The sequence below is a fragment of the Canis lupus genome, chromosome 4 (assembly GCF_003254725.2).
Source record: "Canis lupus dingo isolate Sandy chromosome 4, ASM325472v2, whole genome shotgun sequence".
In the NCBI taxonomy this organism is placed as follows: domain Eukaryota; kingdom Metazoa; phylum Chordata; class Mammalia; order Carnivora; family Canidae; genus Canis; species Canis lupus.
In genome coordinates this window covers 50,878,846-50,896,589 of record NC_064246.1, presented here as the reverse complement: position 1 = coordinate 50,896,589, position 17,744 = coordinate 50,878,846, and the positions used below count along the sequence as shown (strand labels likewise).

Sequence of the window (17,744 nt, the reverse complement as noted above, 5' to 3'; positions counted from 1 at the left end):
ATTCTAACTTAACAATGTGTTTTACTGATCTTCTCTTGTGTTTTTTTAAATTTAATTTTGAAATTAAGTGAAAAATTAGTAGTTTTCCTGGAAAGTATAGATTTCTAGTTGCTCTGGACATCTGAAGGTTCAGCACTGCAGAGCATATGCCCCTAGAAGGTAATAGTTGACCACAGCTGAGTAGAAGCCATATCCTCTAGGGAGATACTGGTTTCAGTGCAGCAACCACCAGGTCACTCTTGATCACCCAGCTGGATTCACTACCTTCCTGCTCGATCCTAGTGTGTATTTGGATTTGAGACTCCTGCGAAATGCTCTGGCCTTGCTGCTGAAATTCAAGTCACAGAGGTCTTCCCTTAGGAACCGAGAATGGGGTGAATGAGGCTGGTAAGTCTTTGCTAGGCATTTGGGGCCAGGGACTGCTAGAGTCAGCCCGAGATCACCACCTTCACAGATGGGGTTCAGGGAACCCCTCCCAGACCAGAGCTTGCTGGAGGAGACAGATGGAGCCGTAAATCACGTTAGCCTGTGGCAGATGTACAAGAAGCTCTGTTCCTGCATTTCTGCCCGTTGGTGAGCACGCTCAGAGAGCACGCCTGCCACCCCGTAAATCAGGAGCATGAATGCCTGGCAACTCTTTTCTTTTATGAACCCGTATCCATTATCCTGTCATGTCTTTCCTACCAGGTGAGTGAGATGGCCAGCTGGGACAGTCACAGAGCCTTTCACTCATTCAAAACCCTTGACTGAGGTACAACAAGGCGACAGGGCAGATGCAGACTGCCTGGGTATGAGTTGTGGCTTCTTCTTCTTCTTCTTTTTTTTTTTTTTTAAAGATTTTATTTATTTATTCATGAGAGACACAGGCAGAGGGAGAAGCAGGCTCCCTACAGGGAGCCTGATGCGGGACTCAATCCCAGGACCCCAGGATCACACCCTGAGCCAAAGGCAGATGCTCAACCGCTGAGCCACCCAGGCGTCCCAGGGTGTGGCTCCTTCCTGCTCTGCTGCAAATAACTTCTCCACGCCCCCTATTCTCTGTTCTGTACAACACAGCTAATAACAATCCTACCTTTTAGTGTTACTCGGGTGATTATCAAAAATTGGAGCAAATTCCTTAGCGTAGCACTTTATACACAGTAAACACTCAGTAAATACCAGCTGCTATGATTAATGCCACCATCACCAGGTGGTAATATTCTTTATATTCTATTGAGGGAAAGTAATTTCGGGCAGAGCCATCAAACCAAGTAAAGAAAACTAACAAGATCATTTCAGATGGGTTTAACAGCTATGAAGAAAATAAAAAGGGTAATGAGTGACTAAGGTTATTACAGAGATCTCTTTGGGAGGTAATGTGTTGAGGTTTCTTAATATTCCTAGTGTTGTTATTTGGGGCTCAACAGTTCTTTATTGTGGGGGCCGTCCTGGGTTGTAGGGTATTCAGCAGCATCCCTGGCCTCTACCCACTGTATGCCTTCCACCCCCCACCCCAGTGGTGACAACCAAAAATGTCTCCAGACATTGCCACGTGTCCTCGAGGGATCAAGCGAGAAGAGAAATGACAGAACAGGTAGGTGGCTTTGGAGAGATGGACTATAAACCCAAAAGGCACGAGGAAGTGGAACCTTGACCCCTGACCCTCATCCAGGCGCTTAGGATGTTAAACCAGAAGGCAAGCAGGCTCTCCCTGGAAAACGGTCTGCACGTCCCAGCCCGTCCCAGCCCTTCACACGGCTCGGCAAAAGAAATACTGCATAGAACAAAGAGCAACGAAGTATGGAATTAAGTCTACGTCCGGAGCTCAGGTGGCTCAGAAACTGACTGGGATGCAGTTTCCTTACTCTGTCCTTCAGGCCAGAAACCAGGTCCCGTATGAAGTCCTCCACTGGAACTTCAAAGAAAACCTGCATCTGAATCACCGGGAAGCCAGCTAGAAATGCAGACCCCCAGGCCCTGCTCCTCTCGGAGAGGGCTCCAGGTCATTGCGCAGCTTGCTCAGTGGTTTGAAAATCTCTGAAGTAGGAAAAGTCAGTCCTAGAGAGGCCTTTAAGGTCATCTCTGTGCCTTTTCAAGCTTTCCGAACTACTGGCCAGCACGGGAACTAACAAAACCGAACAAGGAATGCCCGTGTGTGGAAGGACAAGTGGATCCCTCTGGTGGAGGAAGGGCAGGGGGCCCTCTGTGGCTCAGTTTCCCTCCTAAGCTCAAAACCACCCAACTCAACCAGCTCTATGGGAACAGGTGGAGAAACTGAGGCCTAAACACAGAGGGGTAGTGAAGTGGATGTTCTTGGTAAATCTGTGACCTGCCTTGTCACCGAATACCCCCCCTAAACCTAGAGTCTCCTGCCTCACCTGGCCTGCACATGGCAAACATGAGTACTGCCCCCAGCCCTGCCCTGCCTGCTAACACACGCCGTTCCCAAACACCTCCTGGGGCTGGACATGAGCTGCCTGCCCTCAGTGGCATCTCCCCACACCTCCCCGTCCCAACTAAAGGCATTGGTGCTTAGTGAGAGCCACTCGACTCCACACTGGCATCATGTCCCCAGGATGGTTCTCCTGCAGGAACCTGGGAGAGCGGAGGGTGGGGCTCTTTTTCTTGCAGAAAGAGTCTGACACTTTCCATAATTGCTGACATCATGATCCACAGATTCTGTGATACACATAGATTTACATTTTAACATTCTTGAAAAAAGAATGCAATATTTAATCAGCAGTATCTTAAGCACTGTGCCAGTTTCCCTGGCAAGGAAAATTCTTTAATTCTTACAGGTACATAAAATAATGGTGCATCCTGAAGTAGACTTTACGTTTGGTTTTGACGTGCATTATGTTGCTTAACCCTCATGAGAACCCCTATGAAGCAAGTGTTAGCAACCCCATTTTAACAGGTGAGAAGACTGAGGCTCAGAGCAGTTGAGTCAACTGCCTCCTGACAACTAGTAAGTGGTTGTGGTGAATCTTACATGGTAGCTTGGCTAGGCTGTGTATACAGTTTAATCAAACACTAGTCCAGATGTTGCTGTGAAGGCATTTTGTAGATGCAATGAACATTTATGATCAGCAGGCCTTAAATAAAGGAGACTACTTTCCACATTGGGGGTGGGGAGGGGGTTCTCATGCAGTCAGGTGAAGGCTGTAAGAGCAAAAACAGGTTCCCTGGAGGAGTTTTGCCCCCAAAGCATGTAACAGAAGTCCTGAGTTTCTGGCTTACCCTAGATTTTGGACTCAGTTGAAACATCCAACTCTTACCTGAATTTTCAGCCTGTTGGCCTGCCCTACAAATTCCTAACCTGTCAGCCCCAACCCTGTGAGCCAATTCCTTAAAATAGATCTCTGGCTACCGATAGAATGGGTTCTGTTTCTGTGGAGAGAGAACCTTGAACAGTGGTAGAACTGGGCTGTCGAGCCTTACTGCTGCTGCGGGTGTCGCCAGCGAGGCCCAGCTCCGGCTCAGAGAGCAGCACCCAGCTCCCCTGGAGCCAGTGTTGTGTTGTCCAGCCCCACACAACCTCTGGGCAGGAGCAGAAGACACCCATGGGGCTAGCTGAGAGGACAAGGCCAAGAAGAGAACAGAGACCAAGAGCAGGTGATATGTTTATTGCAGGATGCCTTTTTCTGGGTGCTGGGCTGGCTGTGAGGTTCTACGGGGGGGGGTCCCCCTCACAAGCCCCAGTCCCAGAATAGACAGACACATTAACTTGGAATCCAAACTAGTCTCACATAAATAGAAGGTTGGCAAAGGAAAAAAAGAGATAAGCAACAAATGAACGTGTGGTTTTTCCACACTCGTGCGACAAAGTGGCAGTAGCACCTCATCCACGTCACCTCTTCTTAATTCTGCTTCCATGTTGAAGCTTTCATTTGCTCTGAAAATCACCTTCGGATCCAATTCAGCAGCCGCCTTCCTGGCAGTCCCCGAGCCAGTCTCCTGGACTGGCAAATCAGCCAAGAAAATCAAGATGGTTCTTCTTCAAACAAACAAAAAAATGCTTCTATGGTTCTTTGCACCTCCCAGTTCTGATGGGTGAACAATGTGTCCCCCTGACCCCGAACCAACCAAAAAAATACAACGAGCACAAGCCACAAGTCAGCATAAAAACATATTGCACATGGATACAAGAGTCTTCCTGAGAGCCCTTTCGCTGCGGGTACCCAAATACTGGCTTTCGATCCAACCAATCACATGCCCCGTCAGTGGTTGTGACATGTACCCACGTACATGCCCTGCTCCCCAAATCCAGCTGGCAGAGAGCAAATATTCTACATTTTTAGCCTTCCCTATTAGCCAAACTCAAAGCCAAGGCTAGGTTTAACCTCATGCACCATAAGCACGCTGTGGAGGGAGGGAGGGAGGTGGGGGTCGTTAGTTATAAACCTTTGTCTCCCTTTCAACCACCTTTTCCTCTGGGTGGTTGCTGAAGTTCTAAGGTGAACATGGCATCCAAGACACGTAATCTTCTGGAACTAAGAGCCTGGAAAGTGGCTCTTCCCAATCATATGCTTTTGAGAACAAAACTGTTGTCACAAGCTGGGTTCAAACTTACAGCCCTTGTGTGGGACAGGCAGTGTGGCAATCGACGTTTTTGTTTTTGTTTTTTTTTCTCCTAAGGAATTTTCAAGTATCACAAAATCCCTGATACAGTATGTAAACAAGATATCTTACTGAACAGAAAGCTAGGTCACTTCAGGAAGCAGCAGCATGTGAAATATCTAAAAGGCCAAATAAGGTCTTAGGTTTGACAACAAAGGCAAGACAGCCACCCACCCCACGCCTCGGAGGGCAGACACTCAGGCATACGCACGCACGCAGGCTCCGCTGGAGGGAGCCAGGGAAAGAGCACCCAATACAGCATCTGCTGGGGGTCCTGAGAACACATCAGGCAGTCCCTTCTTTTTTCAGTGTAGCTGCCGCTGGCAAGGAATAAAGATGTCTCTAATGCTAAAAACCAAACACGTGCATGGGCCGGTGGTCTGCATCCAGTTTCCAGTCTCCTGGCATCTGTTTTCCCAGGTCTTTCTCAATCACCAGGCCTCTCCTCCAGAGGATGGTGGCTGAGCCAGTCCTCCTGCACCCCAGCTACACACGTGGAAGACATTTTTCAGAATTCTCTCAGGGGAGGGGTGTCATTGACTTTTGCTCTGGGTCAGCTTTATTTAAAAAGAACATGAACCCTGTGTCCAAGATCAACGAGGTTCTGTGGGGATGGCCTCCCCACTGCCTCACTCGGCTGAGCTCCCCTCACCTGTGTCCTCTTCCTCTGCCCAGGTGAGTCTCCAAGACCTCCCTGTGTGGCCCGAGGTGCCCTATCTGTCGAAACAGCCTGTGGGGAACGCGTGGCTTCCGCTGAAGTAGCTGCTTCCGTAGGCGGTGGCAAGGCAGTGCCTGGGCTCCGCCGTGATGGCCATCTGCACGCTGAGGGGCGCGGGGAGGGACATGGGACACACGTCCAGGGGCTGGAGAGTGGGGTACAGGGTGTGGAGGGATAAGCCAGAGCCTCCCGAGAGCAGGCTCCCGGAGCGGTGGGCCTGCAGCGAGTCCCGATAGGCCAAGCAGAGGTCCTGCACGGGGGTCTGGGTCTGGAACTGGGCGAGGGCTGGCGTCGTTGCTGGCTGGCTGAGGGTGGGGTAGGTGGGCGGCTGGAACAGCACCTGGGTGGGCGCAGGGCTTCTGCTGGGCACCATTGTCAGGGACTGACTTTTGACCGCGACGGCGTCCTTGAAGACGTTGTCATAAGCTCTGAAAGGAAAGGACCTGGGTGAGACTTGAGGTCAAAGGCCATAGCAGGAGACCCCTGAGGTTGCCCCTAAGTGGGATTTGAGATCTGGGTGTCAGGACCTCAGGGCCGGTCCAGCCCATGCTCTCTGCCTACAGCACTGCCCCTGCTGCTCTCTCACTGGACTGAGACCGCAGATCCAGGCTTGGGTCTGGATCCCACGCCTGGATCTGCTTCCTATGGAAACCCTTTCTGGCCCCTCGAGTCTAGCCTAGCTGTTCTTCAAGCCGCTACACTGCACCATCTCAGGGGTCAACCTCCCAGATGATAATTTCTGGGTTATCTCCCAGCCCCTCGTGCCAAGCGCAAGCTCCAGGGGGGAGGGGCCCTCTGCTCTTGCTCATCACTGCATCCCCAGCACCCAACACAGGGCCTGGCACTTAGGTGAGCACAGTCTCTGCCTTCAAGGCACCTCTAAACAGATTTAAGCAAGCCACCCGGGGGGCCTAAGTGTCACCTTCTGAAAACGGGACAACAGGTTTACTTCCATCCAAAAAACAAAAAAAAAAGCTTCCCATAAAGCTTTTTTTCCAAAGATTTATTTATTTATTTATTCATGAGCGACAGAGAAAGAGAGAGAGAGCGAGAGAGAGAGAGAGTGAGGCACAGACACGCAGAGGGAGAAGCAGGTTCCATGCAGGGAGCCTGATGTTGGACTTGATCCCAGGACTCCAGGATCAGGTCCTGGGCTGAAGGTGGTGCTGAACCGCTGAGCCACTGGGGCTGCCCCCATAAAGCTTTCTGAAATAACAAATCCATTCATCCATTAGAGGCTTAGGTTCAGACAGGAGGACACTGAGGCTGTGCCTCTGAGACGGCGGCCAGCCCGGAGCCACCACCACGGTGAAGAGGCAGGACTGGTGGCTAAGAATCTGGGGGCACCTATCTGCATTCAGATCAGACCATATATGCCCTAGTTTTAGGCACCTTCAATAAACACGGCTTTTATTTATTCATTTATTTATTTTTTCAATTTTTAAAAAATGTATTTAAATTCAATTAATGAACATATAATTTATTACTGGTTTCCGAGATAGAGGTCAGTGATCCATCAGTCTTATACAGCAAACGCAGATTTAAAACAAGGCCCAGGGAGCAGGGCGGGTAATGAGACAAAGGCAGCTAGCCACAGGCAAAGCCTCCCACACAGGGAGGCAGCTTTCCAAAGGGGCCGCCCCGTGGTGAGGAGGGCTGGCATCTAGAAGATGCTGCCACCTGTTGGGTGGAAGAGGGACAGGGTGCAGCCAGCCTGGAGTTCTCTGTCCCCTCTGTCTCCTCCCTGTGGTCACCGCTGAACACCTTCATGGTGTTGGGTCCTGCTGCCCTTATGCACCTTCTCTGATACACTCAACATGTCCTCACCAAGATTCCCAGGGACCCCTGCAAGGAGGCTGTGGCTTCTTATGTTAAGCCACTTTGGGCTTAGCTGGCTAAGAGGTCAGCTTTGTGGCCGTGTCTGAGAAAAGCAGCTTAGGGGTGCCTGGGTGGCTCGGCAGCTGAGAGTATGCCTTCGGCTCAGGGTGTGATCCTGGAGTTCTGGGATCGAGTCGCACATTGGACTCCCTGCAGAGAGCCTGCTTCTCCCTTTGCCTGTGTCTCTGCCTCTCTATGTCCCTCATGAGTAAATAGGTAAAATCTTTAAAAAAGAAAGAGAGAGAGAAAAGTAGCTTATGAGTGTAATCACTCAGTGTAATCATCCATAGGACTGATACAATGGGACTCAGAGCAGACAGCCCAGATTGTCAGAAGGGTACGCACATAGCCTCTCTCCTCTCCAACCCCTTGACCTTAAAATTGCAAACCCAAAAGCTGCCCAAAATAGGAAGGACCAACTCTGCAAACCTCACTTCTATCAGGAGTCGTCATGGCTGACTTTACGTGACACGCTATCCGGAGGAAACACCATGACCCTTCAACCCTGAAAAATTGCCTAAGGTGGGTCTCCAGAGCAAGTGCCTCGATATTTTAGAAACACAGAAAGATTAGGGACGCAACTTACACCAGCAGGATTTCAATGCACGTGCTGAGATGTTCCAGAGAGTAATTTGAGATCCTCTGTAGGTCTCTGGTCCAGTAGGGAGAAAGCTGAAGGCAGATCCTAGAGGCCCCAACACAGGCTGCAGCAACCACAGAAGGCTGGAATTTGTAGAAAATATGATCTGAAAGAGAACCATAGGAGTCGGCATCATAAAGCCTCGCTCTGGGGTCCCAGTGCCCCTCCTGCCCTGCACCTCCTGAGAACTGGCAGACAAAGGATTAGGTTCAAGGTTGTTCATTACTGCCACACACGCACAGATGAAAAATCAGAAACAGCGTGAAGTTCCACTCCTGAATCTTAAACACCTTGGTGCTCAGTCTGGGATTTCTAGTGCCAGTCTAATGATTTTCAAAATTTCACCCAGAGCTTCCAGGGAGCTGCAAGGGGCTCGCTGATGGGCTAGGAACAGCACCACAAAACACATGTCCTTTCTTGGGCTGTTAGGGGGAATGACACACCATTGCAGAGGCTTCTGTTTCGGGTGATGACTACAGGCTACTTACTAATAGTAACAAAGCTTGGCCTACAGTCGGCACGTAATAAAAATCTGTTGAATGAATGAATGATGAATGCATGGTCACAAGCATCTGATATTCCCAACTAAAACTAGCACTGAACTTATGTTTACGGAGGACCTTCCGTCAGGTCCCCCACCCCCTGCTTTTCTGACATATGACTGGCAAATAGAAATGATATATATTTAAGGTGTACACCGTGATGTTTCAGTATGTGTGTATGTTGTGAAATGAATCTCAATGTCCTACAAAGATGTCCAGCAACACAGCAAAGCTGGCACTACTTGTGTGCAAAGGCAAATTGTTCAAATTCCCATGATTTTCATGAATGACGCTGGTTATCAGTGTATTATCTATCGTTCCATCTTACATTGCTCATGATTTCTGATGACTTCAACGTTTGCCTGTTAAAGCAGGAGTCAAGCAGGGTGGCGTTATGGTTATGGGCACCGTCACCAACTCAGACTCCTCAGATTCAAATCTTAGCAATGACCTCGGGTACTTCAAGTTACTTCAGCTCTTGAGCATCCGTTAAGGAAACGGATTTGTAAAATGAAAATAACAGAAGTGATTTGCATGTGGAGTCATTGTGAAATTCAAATGACATCATATACCCATACCCAAAGAACTAAAATAAGGTGGCTGGTGCATGTAAATGCTCAATTAATGCTTGATATCATAATTGATGATTGTCTTGTTACTCGGGACCATTTTGGTTTGTGGTGAGTTATCGGGTGGTTGCATCGATGCTATTTCTGACCTTGTATTTTACCTAATACCTAGATTTTAAGACAGTGGGAAGACGGGGATTCAAATAAAGTCCCAAACTTTAAAAGGGTAACTTTATTGCTAAACTTTATTACTAAAACATAACCCCTGCCCCACCCTATCTGTATGATAGCTTTTCTGGGACAACCTACTGGCAAATCTGTCCTATTTAGATAATTTGCAATGGACCAAGTTACTGTAAGAAAAATCAGCAGGTGATTAGTAAGTTTGTAGGGTGCCAACTGTAGTACATAAGCTGCCAACTGTCTTTTACATAGTATTGGCAACACACTGGGAAAATTGTTGCCCCTCCTTTGTGTATGCCCTGCAAAGTGGCAGTGCTCTGGGTGGACGGGCCCTAGTCCATAGGGACTCCGTGGGTGGACATGTCTGTCAGTGCCAAGTGATCCCAGCCCTGTGTGGGTGGGGAAGGGGTAACAGGCCCTGCTGTCAGGCCTCACCTCGCAGGGTGACCTCTAGGAAGTAGTGGGCATACTCCTTGAGGCACTCTTTGGTCTTGCGGGGGCAGGCGGTGGGCCAGCTGTGGCAGTGATGGTCCTTCTGGCTGACGGAGGCCAAGAGGTAGTAATCCAGGAAATGGGCGGGCGTGGGCAGGCAGAGGTTCCAGCCGAACGCCTCCAGGAGCAGCAGCTCCGTGTTAAGCAGCTCCTTCTTGGTGAGGGTGAAGTTCTGGCCGCTCAGGATCCTCGTACTGTTTATCTGCTCCAGCTTGGGTACATGGTCTTCCCTGTCCTCGAACTTACCTGGGGGAGAAGCAGAGGTTATTAGAAGACGGCACTTCGCCAGGGGGGAAAGGCCCATCTTAAAATGCCTGGACAGTGTTGGCAGGGAGGACAGAAAGCCAAAAGGCCCCACTGCCAAGGGGACTAACTGCCTACATTCTGGATCTGACTCACCTGGGCTTGAATCTCCAAGCCATCACTTCCAGCTGTGTGATTGTGCACAGGTGTCTCACCCTTTCTGTGCCTCAGTGCTTATACCTGTAAAACGGAACCTAAACCTCATAAGGTTTTTGTCAGAGACGACAAGAGAATGCATATCCGATATCCAGGCCAGCATGTACAACATAGAAGGTGTTTAACGGCAGTCAGCGACAGCAGTGGGGGCCTGGGGAATATGGGAGCCCTCTCCCCAACCCTCTCCCCCTCTCTGGCCCTCCCTGATTCAATCTCAAGACTGGTCAGGGATCAGACAGCCAGAGTCAGAATGATCTTGCAAATTTGATCCTGTCCCCCCACATGTAGAAAAGCCCTACAATGGCTCCCCACTGCCCTCAGCACTGGGTTTAAACCCCATCAACAGGCTGTTAGCTTGGATTCCCTCAGAAACAGTTTGCTTGGGAGGTGAGCCAAGGAAAGACTGGTAAGTGGGAGAAGGCAGGAAAGGGAGGAAAACCAAGAAGGGAACATTATCTTGAAGTTATCCATACCCCCACGTGCACTGCAGCATTAATTACAACAGACAAGACAGGGAAATAACCCCAGTGTCCACTGAGAGATGAAAGGATAAAGAAGAGATGGTATTTATATACAACAGAATAATATTCAGCCGTATGAAGAAGGACATCCTGCCATTCGCAACAACATGGATAAGCCTTGAGGGCATTACGCTCAGTGAAAAAAACCAGGCAGAAAAAGACAAATGCTGTATGATCCCTCTTACATGTGGAATCTAAAAAAGCCGAACTCATAGACACAAAGAACAGACTGGTAGTTACCAGAGACAGGGGTGGGTGACACTTGTGAAGGTGGTCAAAAGTACAAACTTCCAGGGGCACCTGGTAGCTCAGTCGGTTAGGTGTCTGCCTTTGGCTCAGGTCATAGACTTGAGGTCCTAGGATCCAGCCCCAGGTCGGGCTCCCTGCTCTGCAGGGAGTCTGCTTCTCCCTCTCCCTCTGCCTCCCTCCCCACTCATGCTCTCTGTCTCTCTCTCAAATAAATACAATCTTTAAAAAAAAGGCACAAACTTCCAGCTATAAATTGGTCCCGAGATGTAATGTACAGCATGGTGACTGTAGTTAACAACATATTCTACATCTGACAGCTGCTGAATGAGTAGAGCTTAGTTCTCATCACTAGAAAAAATATAGTAAAGGTGATGGATGTTAACTAAACTTACTGTGATGATCATTTAACAGTATGTACATGTATCAAATGATTTTTATACACTTTATTATCTTTAGATTTTATTTATTTACTCACGAGAAACACAGAGAGAGAGGCAGAGACATAGGCAGAGGGAGAAGCAGACTCCCCGCGGGGAACCCGATGCAGGACTCGATCTCGGGACTCCAGGATCACGACCTGAGCCACAGGCAGATGCTCAGCTACTGAGTCACCCAGGCATCCCAATTTTTATATACTTTAAACTAATATATGTCAATTATATCTCAATAACACTGGGTCTATGTGTATGTCTTCCGAGGTGAGGCCACAGGAGGCCTTGCAACTTCTACCCTCCTCCCTCAGAGTGCCATGCTGGACCACCATGTAAGGGAGCAGATCTAGCCTGGTGGAGGTGGAGAGGCCATAAGGAGAAGAGAGGTGCCCAGGCTACAGCCAGCACCAACTCTCAGCCACATGAATGAGACCGTCCCAGACCCTCCAGCAGCTGTATGAATGAGCACAGGTGAAGCCAGCAGAGGAAATGCCATGCAACCCACATCACTGTTGTTTTAGATCACCAAGCTTGGGCAGGATTCATTTGGCAGGAATAGATAACTGGGATATATTCATATCAATGGTCGTGGCAAAAAGATGTGAAACCCCACAAATAGGCACATCAAACAGTGCCACGGAAGGCACTGGAGGAAAAATGAATAAATACTGGAAGGTCCTGGAAGTAAACCACATGACATAGAGCCACAGAGAGCAAGACACAAAAATTAAACTGAGACTTCATCATCCCACTCATGGGTCAAGGGAACTGAGGTTTATATTTATTTACTTATATTTTATTTATACAGCAAACCGTGGCAGTCACCAGTGGTGGATAGCTCCAGTGGCTGCCCCCACTGTGGGAGGGTCTGCAGGTGGGGCAGCTATGGGCCTCCCAGCCGTCACCCACACGCACACCTGGCTGTGGCCTCCATCTCTACACTTCTCTGAAGGCCCCTTGCCCCCCCTGGCCCACGAGCCTTCATCTACGCAGCCCTCTGCATGGAGCACCCTTCCCCTTCGCTCCACCAACCTTTCCCTCTCTCTCATCCCAAAGTCCCTGTGCCTTGGAAGCCTCCTCCCACTGCAGTCCCCGTGCTGTGTGACTCCACATCACATGGTGAGTCCTGCGGCCGGCCTCAGAGTGGTCACCTGTAGCCTCTGAGCCCAACCCCACAAGAAGCAGAAACTGCTGAGTGAGTGCTAGGAGAGACAGTGTGCAGCCCAGCTGAGCTCAGAAAGCATGCATCTGTCTGTCTGCGCCGATGAAAAGAACGGCAAGGCGTCCACACACCTGTGCACAACGGTGAACACCCCGCGACCCAGTTCCCATCAGACTTCTGCCCTTCTTAGGAGGGATAAGGAAGTAACCACTTCAGGCTGCCTTGCAGCAGATACAATGCATTCCTCAGGAAGGCCTCCAAAAATGTCAGAGAAATGAAACTTGGACTCTGGGAAGCCAGCCTCCATCTTCTCCTCGAGGCTTAAAGAGCCCACTAAGTGGGCAAAGATGGTGTGACATGAAGCTCTGGTCTTTGATGGGTAGGAGCTGAGCAGACAAAACGGTGAGGAGTGCAGACTGATGGCTGACCAGCCCCACACACTTAGGGTAGGCCTAGACCCTCTCCTTCCAGAGCCCTGCCCACCAGGGCCTAAGCCTGCATGGCACCACCTCCAGGGCATACACCTTCCCTTGTCTTGCATGCATGGGCTACTCAGGCAGGAAAGGCCTGGTCGATGCCGCCCAAGGGTGAAGAGTCTCTTGTATGGCTGGAAATCCTGTGGCAGGGCCTGGCCGATGGAGCCTTGCCAGGCCCCCACACCCTCCCTAAGCCCAGGACTGCTCCCCCAGCTGGGAGTGCTCATCCCTTCACTCACCTCATCATGTGTCCCCCAGCGCTCAGTTCAGAGGTCACTGGATGTCATCAAGGCATTTCTCACGCTCAGACTGCTTAATATCCAACAACTCAGTATTAATGGCTAGCACCTGACCCACTAGGTCAATAGATCTCAGGCTGTGAGGACAAGAATCACATCTGACCCATTTGCAGCTGTGCCCCCCAGTTCCCAGGACTGTGCCTGGTACACAGTAACTGCCCAATGAATATTCACTGAAAGAAGGACAGCACTCTCCTGATAGTTGAATCTTAGGCCATTTCAATTGTTCTCTGATGACCTCAGATGATCTGTAATCCCTAATTTTTTTCTTCAATGATCATATCTTTGTGCAAATTAAAAAGAAAGAAAAAACATTTTTGCAAGGTTGTGAAATTTTTCCTGAATCCTGTGCTGAACTAAGCCAACACTGTTCTCAGACACTGAGATACAAGTGGCTCTTTTCTTCCCCAGGGCAAAAGGTGGCATGGCGAAGGTCACTGCCCTGGCAAAAATGTGTGTCCTACTGGGAGGGGCAGTAAGAGCTGTCCACACCATTGCTGGCAGCCAGCAATCTATCCTAACTGGCAGATGTGCTCAGTGAGATTCGTCTCCTCTCTGGCCTCAGAGCTTTTCAGACCTTTCAGAGCTCTGCCTCCCCCAGCCACCAGGCCCAAGAGGATTACCCTCTAAGGGAAGGGGCCACGGATTACTAAGGAATCAGAATTCACCAGCTCCCCAGGCTGGGGAAGCTTCTGCAGGCCAGAGCCAGGCAGAGTGGGGTCTGAATCCTCAGTGAGTTTGCTCTGGACTAAAAGCGCTAAACCCTACAGGCTGTTTGTTCCCTCGTTAGGAAGAGGCCCCTGTGGAGATGAAATGGCCATGCAGAGAGCAATGTGCTTCAGTAGTGCCCGGCACACGGAAACGGACAGTGTCCTCACACTGGGCCGGGCACTGGATCCCCCAGGGAGGGTCTGTTCCGACCCCCAGAGGCTCAGAGAAAAAGCTCAGGAATTTTGTTCCACATCCAGGAGCGACCTTGGAGCACCTGCTCTTGACTGCTGGCCAGCGGACCCCAGCTTAGCGACTATCCCCAGCACGGTACATTTCGAGGCCAGAAAAGGTTTTATGAGTTTCCTGACATTGCACGCGCCTGGTAGACACTTCCTCCCCTCCTCCCGTGACCGTCAGCGGGGCCAGCCCTTTGTCCTCGGGGCTGCCGCTGCCACCAAGTGCAGCCACTCAGCTGCTTGCTCCTTATCAACAAACTGTATTGACACCAGATGCCTGGAAGTCTTCAGGCAGGTCCCCCGGGAGGTGTGGGGGACAGACGTTTGAGTCTTTCCAAGTCAGGCCAGAGCCACAGACTCAAAGACTCTCTTTTGACTCCTTCAATGTACGTTTTATTTGGAAAATGTTCAAATCCACAGAGGAGATGAAATGATGTTAACAGTAAACACAGATGACCCTTCAGCTAGATTCACCACTGCTGACTCTGAGCCACATTTGTTCTGTGTGTGTGTATGTGTGTGTGTGTGTGTGTGTACATACTGGTTTCGCTGGACCATTCTTAATTAAGATGCAGATGTGACGTGCCACCCCTGGACAGCATCCATCCCTGAAGCCATTTTCCTATATAATCATAATGCTATTACCAATCCTAAGAACATCAGCATTAATGCGATAATATTTCCTTTCCTTTTTTTCTTTTTTTTTAAAGTAGGCTCTACACTCAACGTGGAGCTTAAACTCACAACCCTGAGATCAAGGGCTGCACGCTCCACCGACTGAGCCAGCCAGGCGCCCCTGCAATAACATTTTCTAACATTCAATCCACATTGGACTTCCTCCCCAGGAATCCTCAAAATGTCTTTTATAACTTTTGTTTTTTTGGATCCAGATTCAAAGGCTCACACATGGTGTCTGTTATATCTCTTTAGTCCCATTCTTTGTTTTTCATGACACTGACTCTGGATGAATTGATGCCAGTTTTCTTCTAAAATGCCCCAATTCTGGGGGTGCTTGGCTGGCTCAGTTGGTGGAGCATGCAATTCTTGATCTTGGGGTCATAAGTTCTGCGTTGGGCCTAGAACTTAAAAAAAAAAAAAAAAAAAAAAAAAAAGCCCCGGGACACTTGTGTCACTCAGTGGTTGAGTGTCTGCCTTTGGCTCAGGGTGTGATCCTTGGGGTCCTGGGATAGAGTCCCACATCAGGGTCCCCACGGAGAACCTGCTTCTCCCTCTGCCTGTGTCTCTGCCTCTCTCTGCATGTCTCATGAATAAATAAATAAAATCTTTAAAAAAATGCCCCGTATTCTGGATTGTCTCCTCACAATCAGACAATTTGAGTAAGGAAACTACAGAGGCAATGTTTTGTCCTTCTTACCGGATGACATCAGTTTGTCCCAGCATTAGCGATGCTACGTTTGATCGCTTGGTTAAGATGGTGACCCCAGATCTCTCCATTTTAAAGGTACCACTTTCCTGCGAAATTAATAAGTAATCTGTGAGGTGACACCTTCAGACTGAATATCCTGTCTCCCAACAACCTTTAACTCAATGATTTGGCATCCACAAATGATTTTTCCCTGAATAAACAATTACTTAGGGGTTGAAAAAGAATTTTTCACAATTCTATCGTTCTATCTACATTTTTCTTTTTTGGATGTTCACACCGCCCCAAAGTGGTGAGAGTCATATTAACATACCTGTAAGATTAAAAAAAAAATCCTAACACCACTGAAGCACATACCCAGGGTCTGGAGTTCAGGCAGAGGCACATAAGCCCTGAATGTAGGGGTGGTGGTGAAGCCTGCAAATAATGCCCTTGAGGACCCTCTTGTACACCCGGATGACAGTTCCTCCTGGTACTCCCAGGGGCTGGTACACAACCAACCCAGTGAACCCCAGCAATCCCTGGGGTCACACAATTATTGGACTGACGACCACAAGTCCAACCAAGCAGCCTAACTCAACCACAGAGGCAGGACGCTGTCAATCCAGCAAGCCTCAGGAGGGGCTCTTGCAGACAGGCTTTTTTGGGTCCCTCTCTTTTTTAAATAGCATTTTTGTTTGTTGTGGTAAAATGCACATAACATAAAATTTATCATTTTAACCATACAGTTCAGTGGCATTCAGTACATTCACACTGTTGTGCAACAATCACCAGAACTCCTTTCATCTTGCAAAACTGAAACTGTATACCCATGAAACAGTAACTCACTGTCCCTGGCTCCCCCTCGGCTGGTAACCACCATTCTATTTTCTTTCTCTACGAACTGACTACTCTAGAGACTGGCTTTTCTTCTTCCACCTATGGTCCTAGCAAACAAGCCTTAAGCAGGCCAAACGGGATTCCTGACTTTTCTGAATTGGGGCCAAGAGAAACAATATTTTTTTAATTGCTTAAAAAATGTTTTATTTTGGAAAATTTAAAATATACAAAAAAAAAAAAAAGAAATTCTATAATGAACCCCTGATTCATTACCCATCTCCAACAATCATCAACATTTATACTGCCTTTGGAAAAATTCCTAAACAAAAAGGTGCACGTAGGGGAGTAGAATTCTATAAAAAGCCAGGTGCTGCCTCACCTGAAGTCCAGGCCCAGGGCTACTCACGTGCTCCTAAGCGGTTGCTTTACCGCTCCCCTGTGACCTTCCCACAGTCAGACCTTCAGGCCCAGCAAGAGGCCTGTTTACAGACTCATTCAGGGTTACCTGCTGCCCATTCAGGAGCTATACTTAGGCTCTGATATGAGGCCACAATTTCTTGGCCAAGGAGAACCAGGTTTTAAAGCAACGGCTGGCACCTCTTCTTACCTAAAGAAATGCAATGCTTAAAAAAATTTTTTTTGGGTAGGCTTGAACTCACAACCCTGAGATCCAGACCTGAGCTGAGATCAAGATTCAGATGCTTAAGGGACTGAACCACCCAGGTGCCTTGAAATGCAATGCTTTTAAAAACAGGCAAAGCTACTGTTCCCCAAGAAGGGCCACTCTCCTATTTTAAAGCTCTCCCCCCATCTTGTCATCTGAGAACGAGAACAAAATCAGATTAGGAACTGAGACCCCCATGGCTGTCCCACAGCCCCCAGGAGCCCCCATCCTAATCTGTGAAGTGCAGATGAGGAGGAAAGAGAGGCAGGGCAGGGGCATAGAAAGTGGCTCCAGTGACTTCCCAGCCTTGCCTGGCCCTCAGGGGGCATCTGCCAGCTTCGGAGGGACAGTGGGAAGGGCTGGGCAGTTAGGGTTAGAGGGAGCCTGAGAGGCCAGAGGAAACTCTGGTGGAGAGCTTTCTCTCCAGGTACTTTGGCTCATTAGTTCCCGGCAGCGCCCGGCTGAATGCAGGCAGACCTTTCCGATGCTCATTCTTTCCTTCTCAGATTCTTCCTTCACTGGAGGGCAGAGAAGTGGCCACCAGGAGGGCAAATGTTTAATGTGAGCTGAGAAGATTTAAAGAGGGCTGAGAATTCTGTGACCTGGGGGAACCCAGATTCTGTGGGAGGTCCTGACGGGAAATAGGGTGAGAACGCCCTCCGCAAAAGCCTCAGTCAAGTTCAGGCTCAGGTGCTAGTGTTCCATCCTTAAC

General features: G+C 49.1%; 1 protein-coding gene across 2 annotated transcripts in view; it reads right to left on the bottom strand.

Annotated features, from left to right (window-relative positions):
• Nucleotides 1-3,589: 3,589 nt before the first annotated feature.
• CCNJL (cyclin J like) overlaps nucleotides 3,590-17,744 on the bottom strand; it is a 56,185-nt gene continuing 42,030 nt past the window's right edge. For both annotated transcript variants that reach the window (XM_049109188.1, XM_025434657.3), the window contains exons 4-6: nucleotides 9,565-9,867; nucleotides 7,782-7,941; nucleotides 3,590-5,745 (exon numbers count right to left, since the gene is read on the bottom strand). In XM_049109188.1, coding sequence (XP_048965145.1) covers nucleotides 5,313-5,745; nucleotides 7,782-7,941; nucleotides 9,565-9,867 — 896 coding nt within the window. In that variant the 3' untranslated portion in view covers nucleotides 3,590-5,312. The remainder of the gene's footprint in view (nucleotides 5,746-7,781; nucleotides 7,942-9,564; nucleotides 9,868-17,744) is intronic.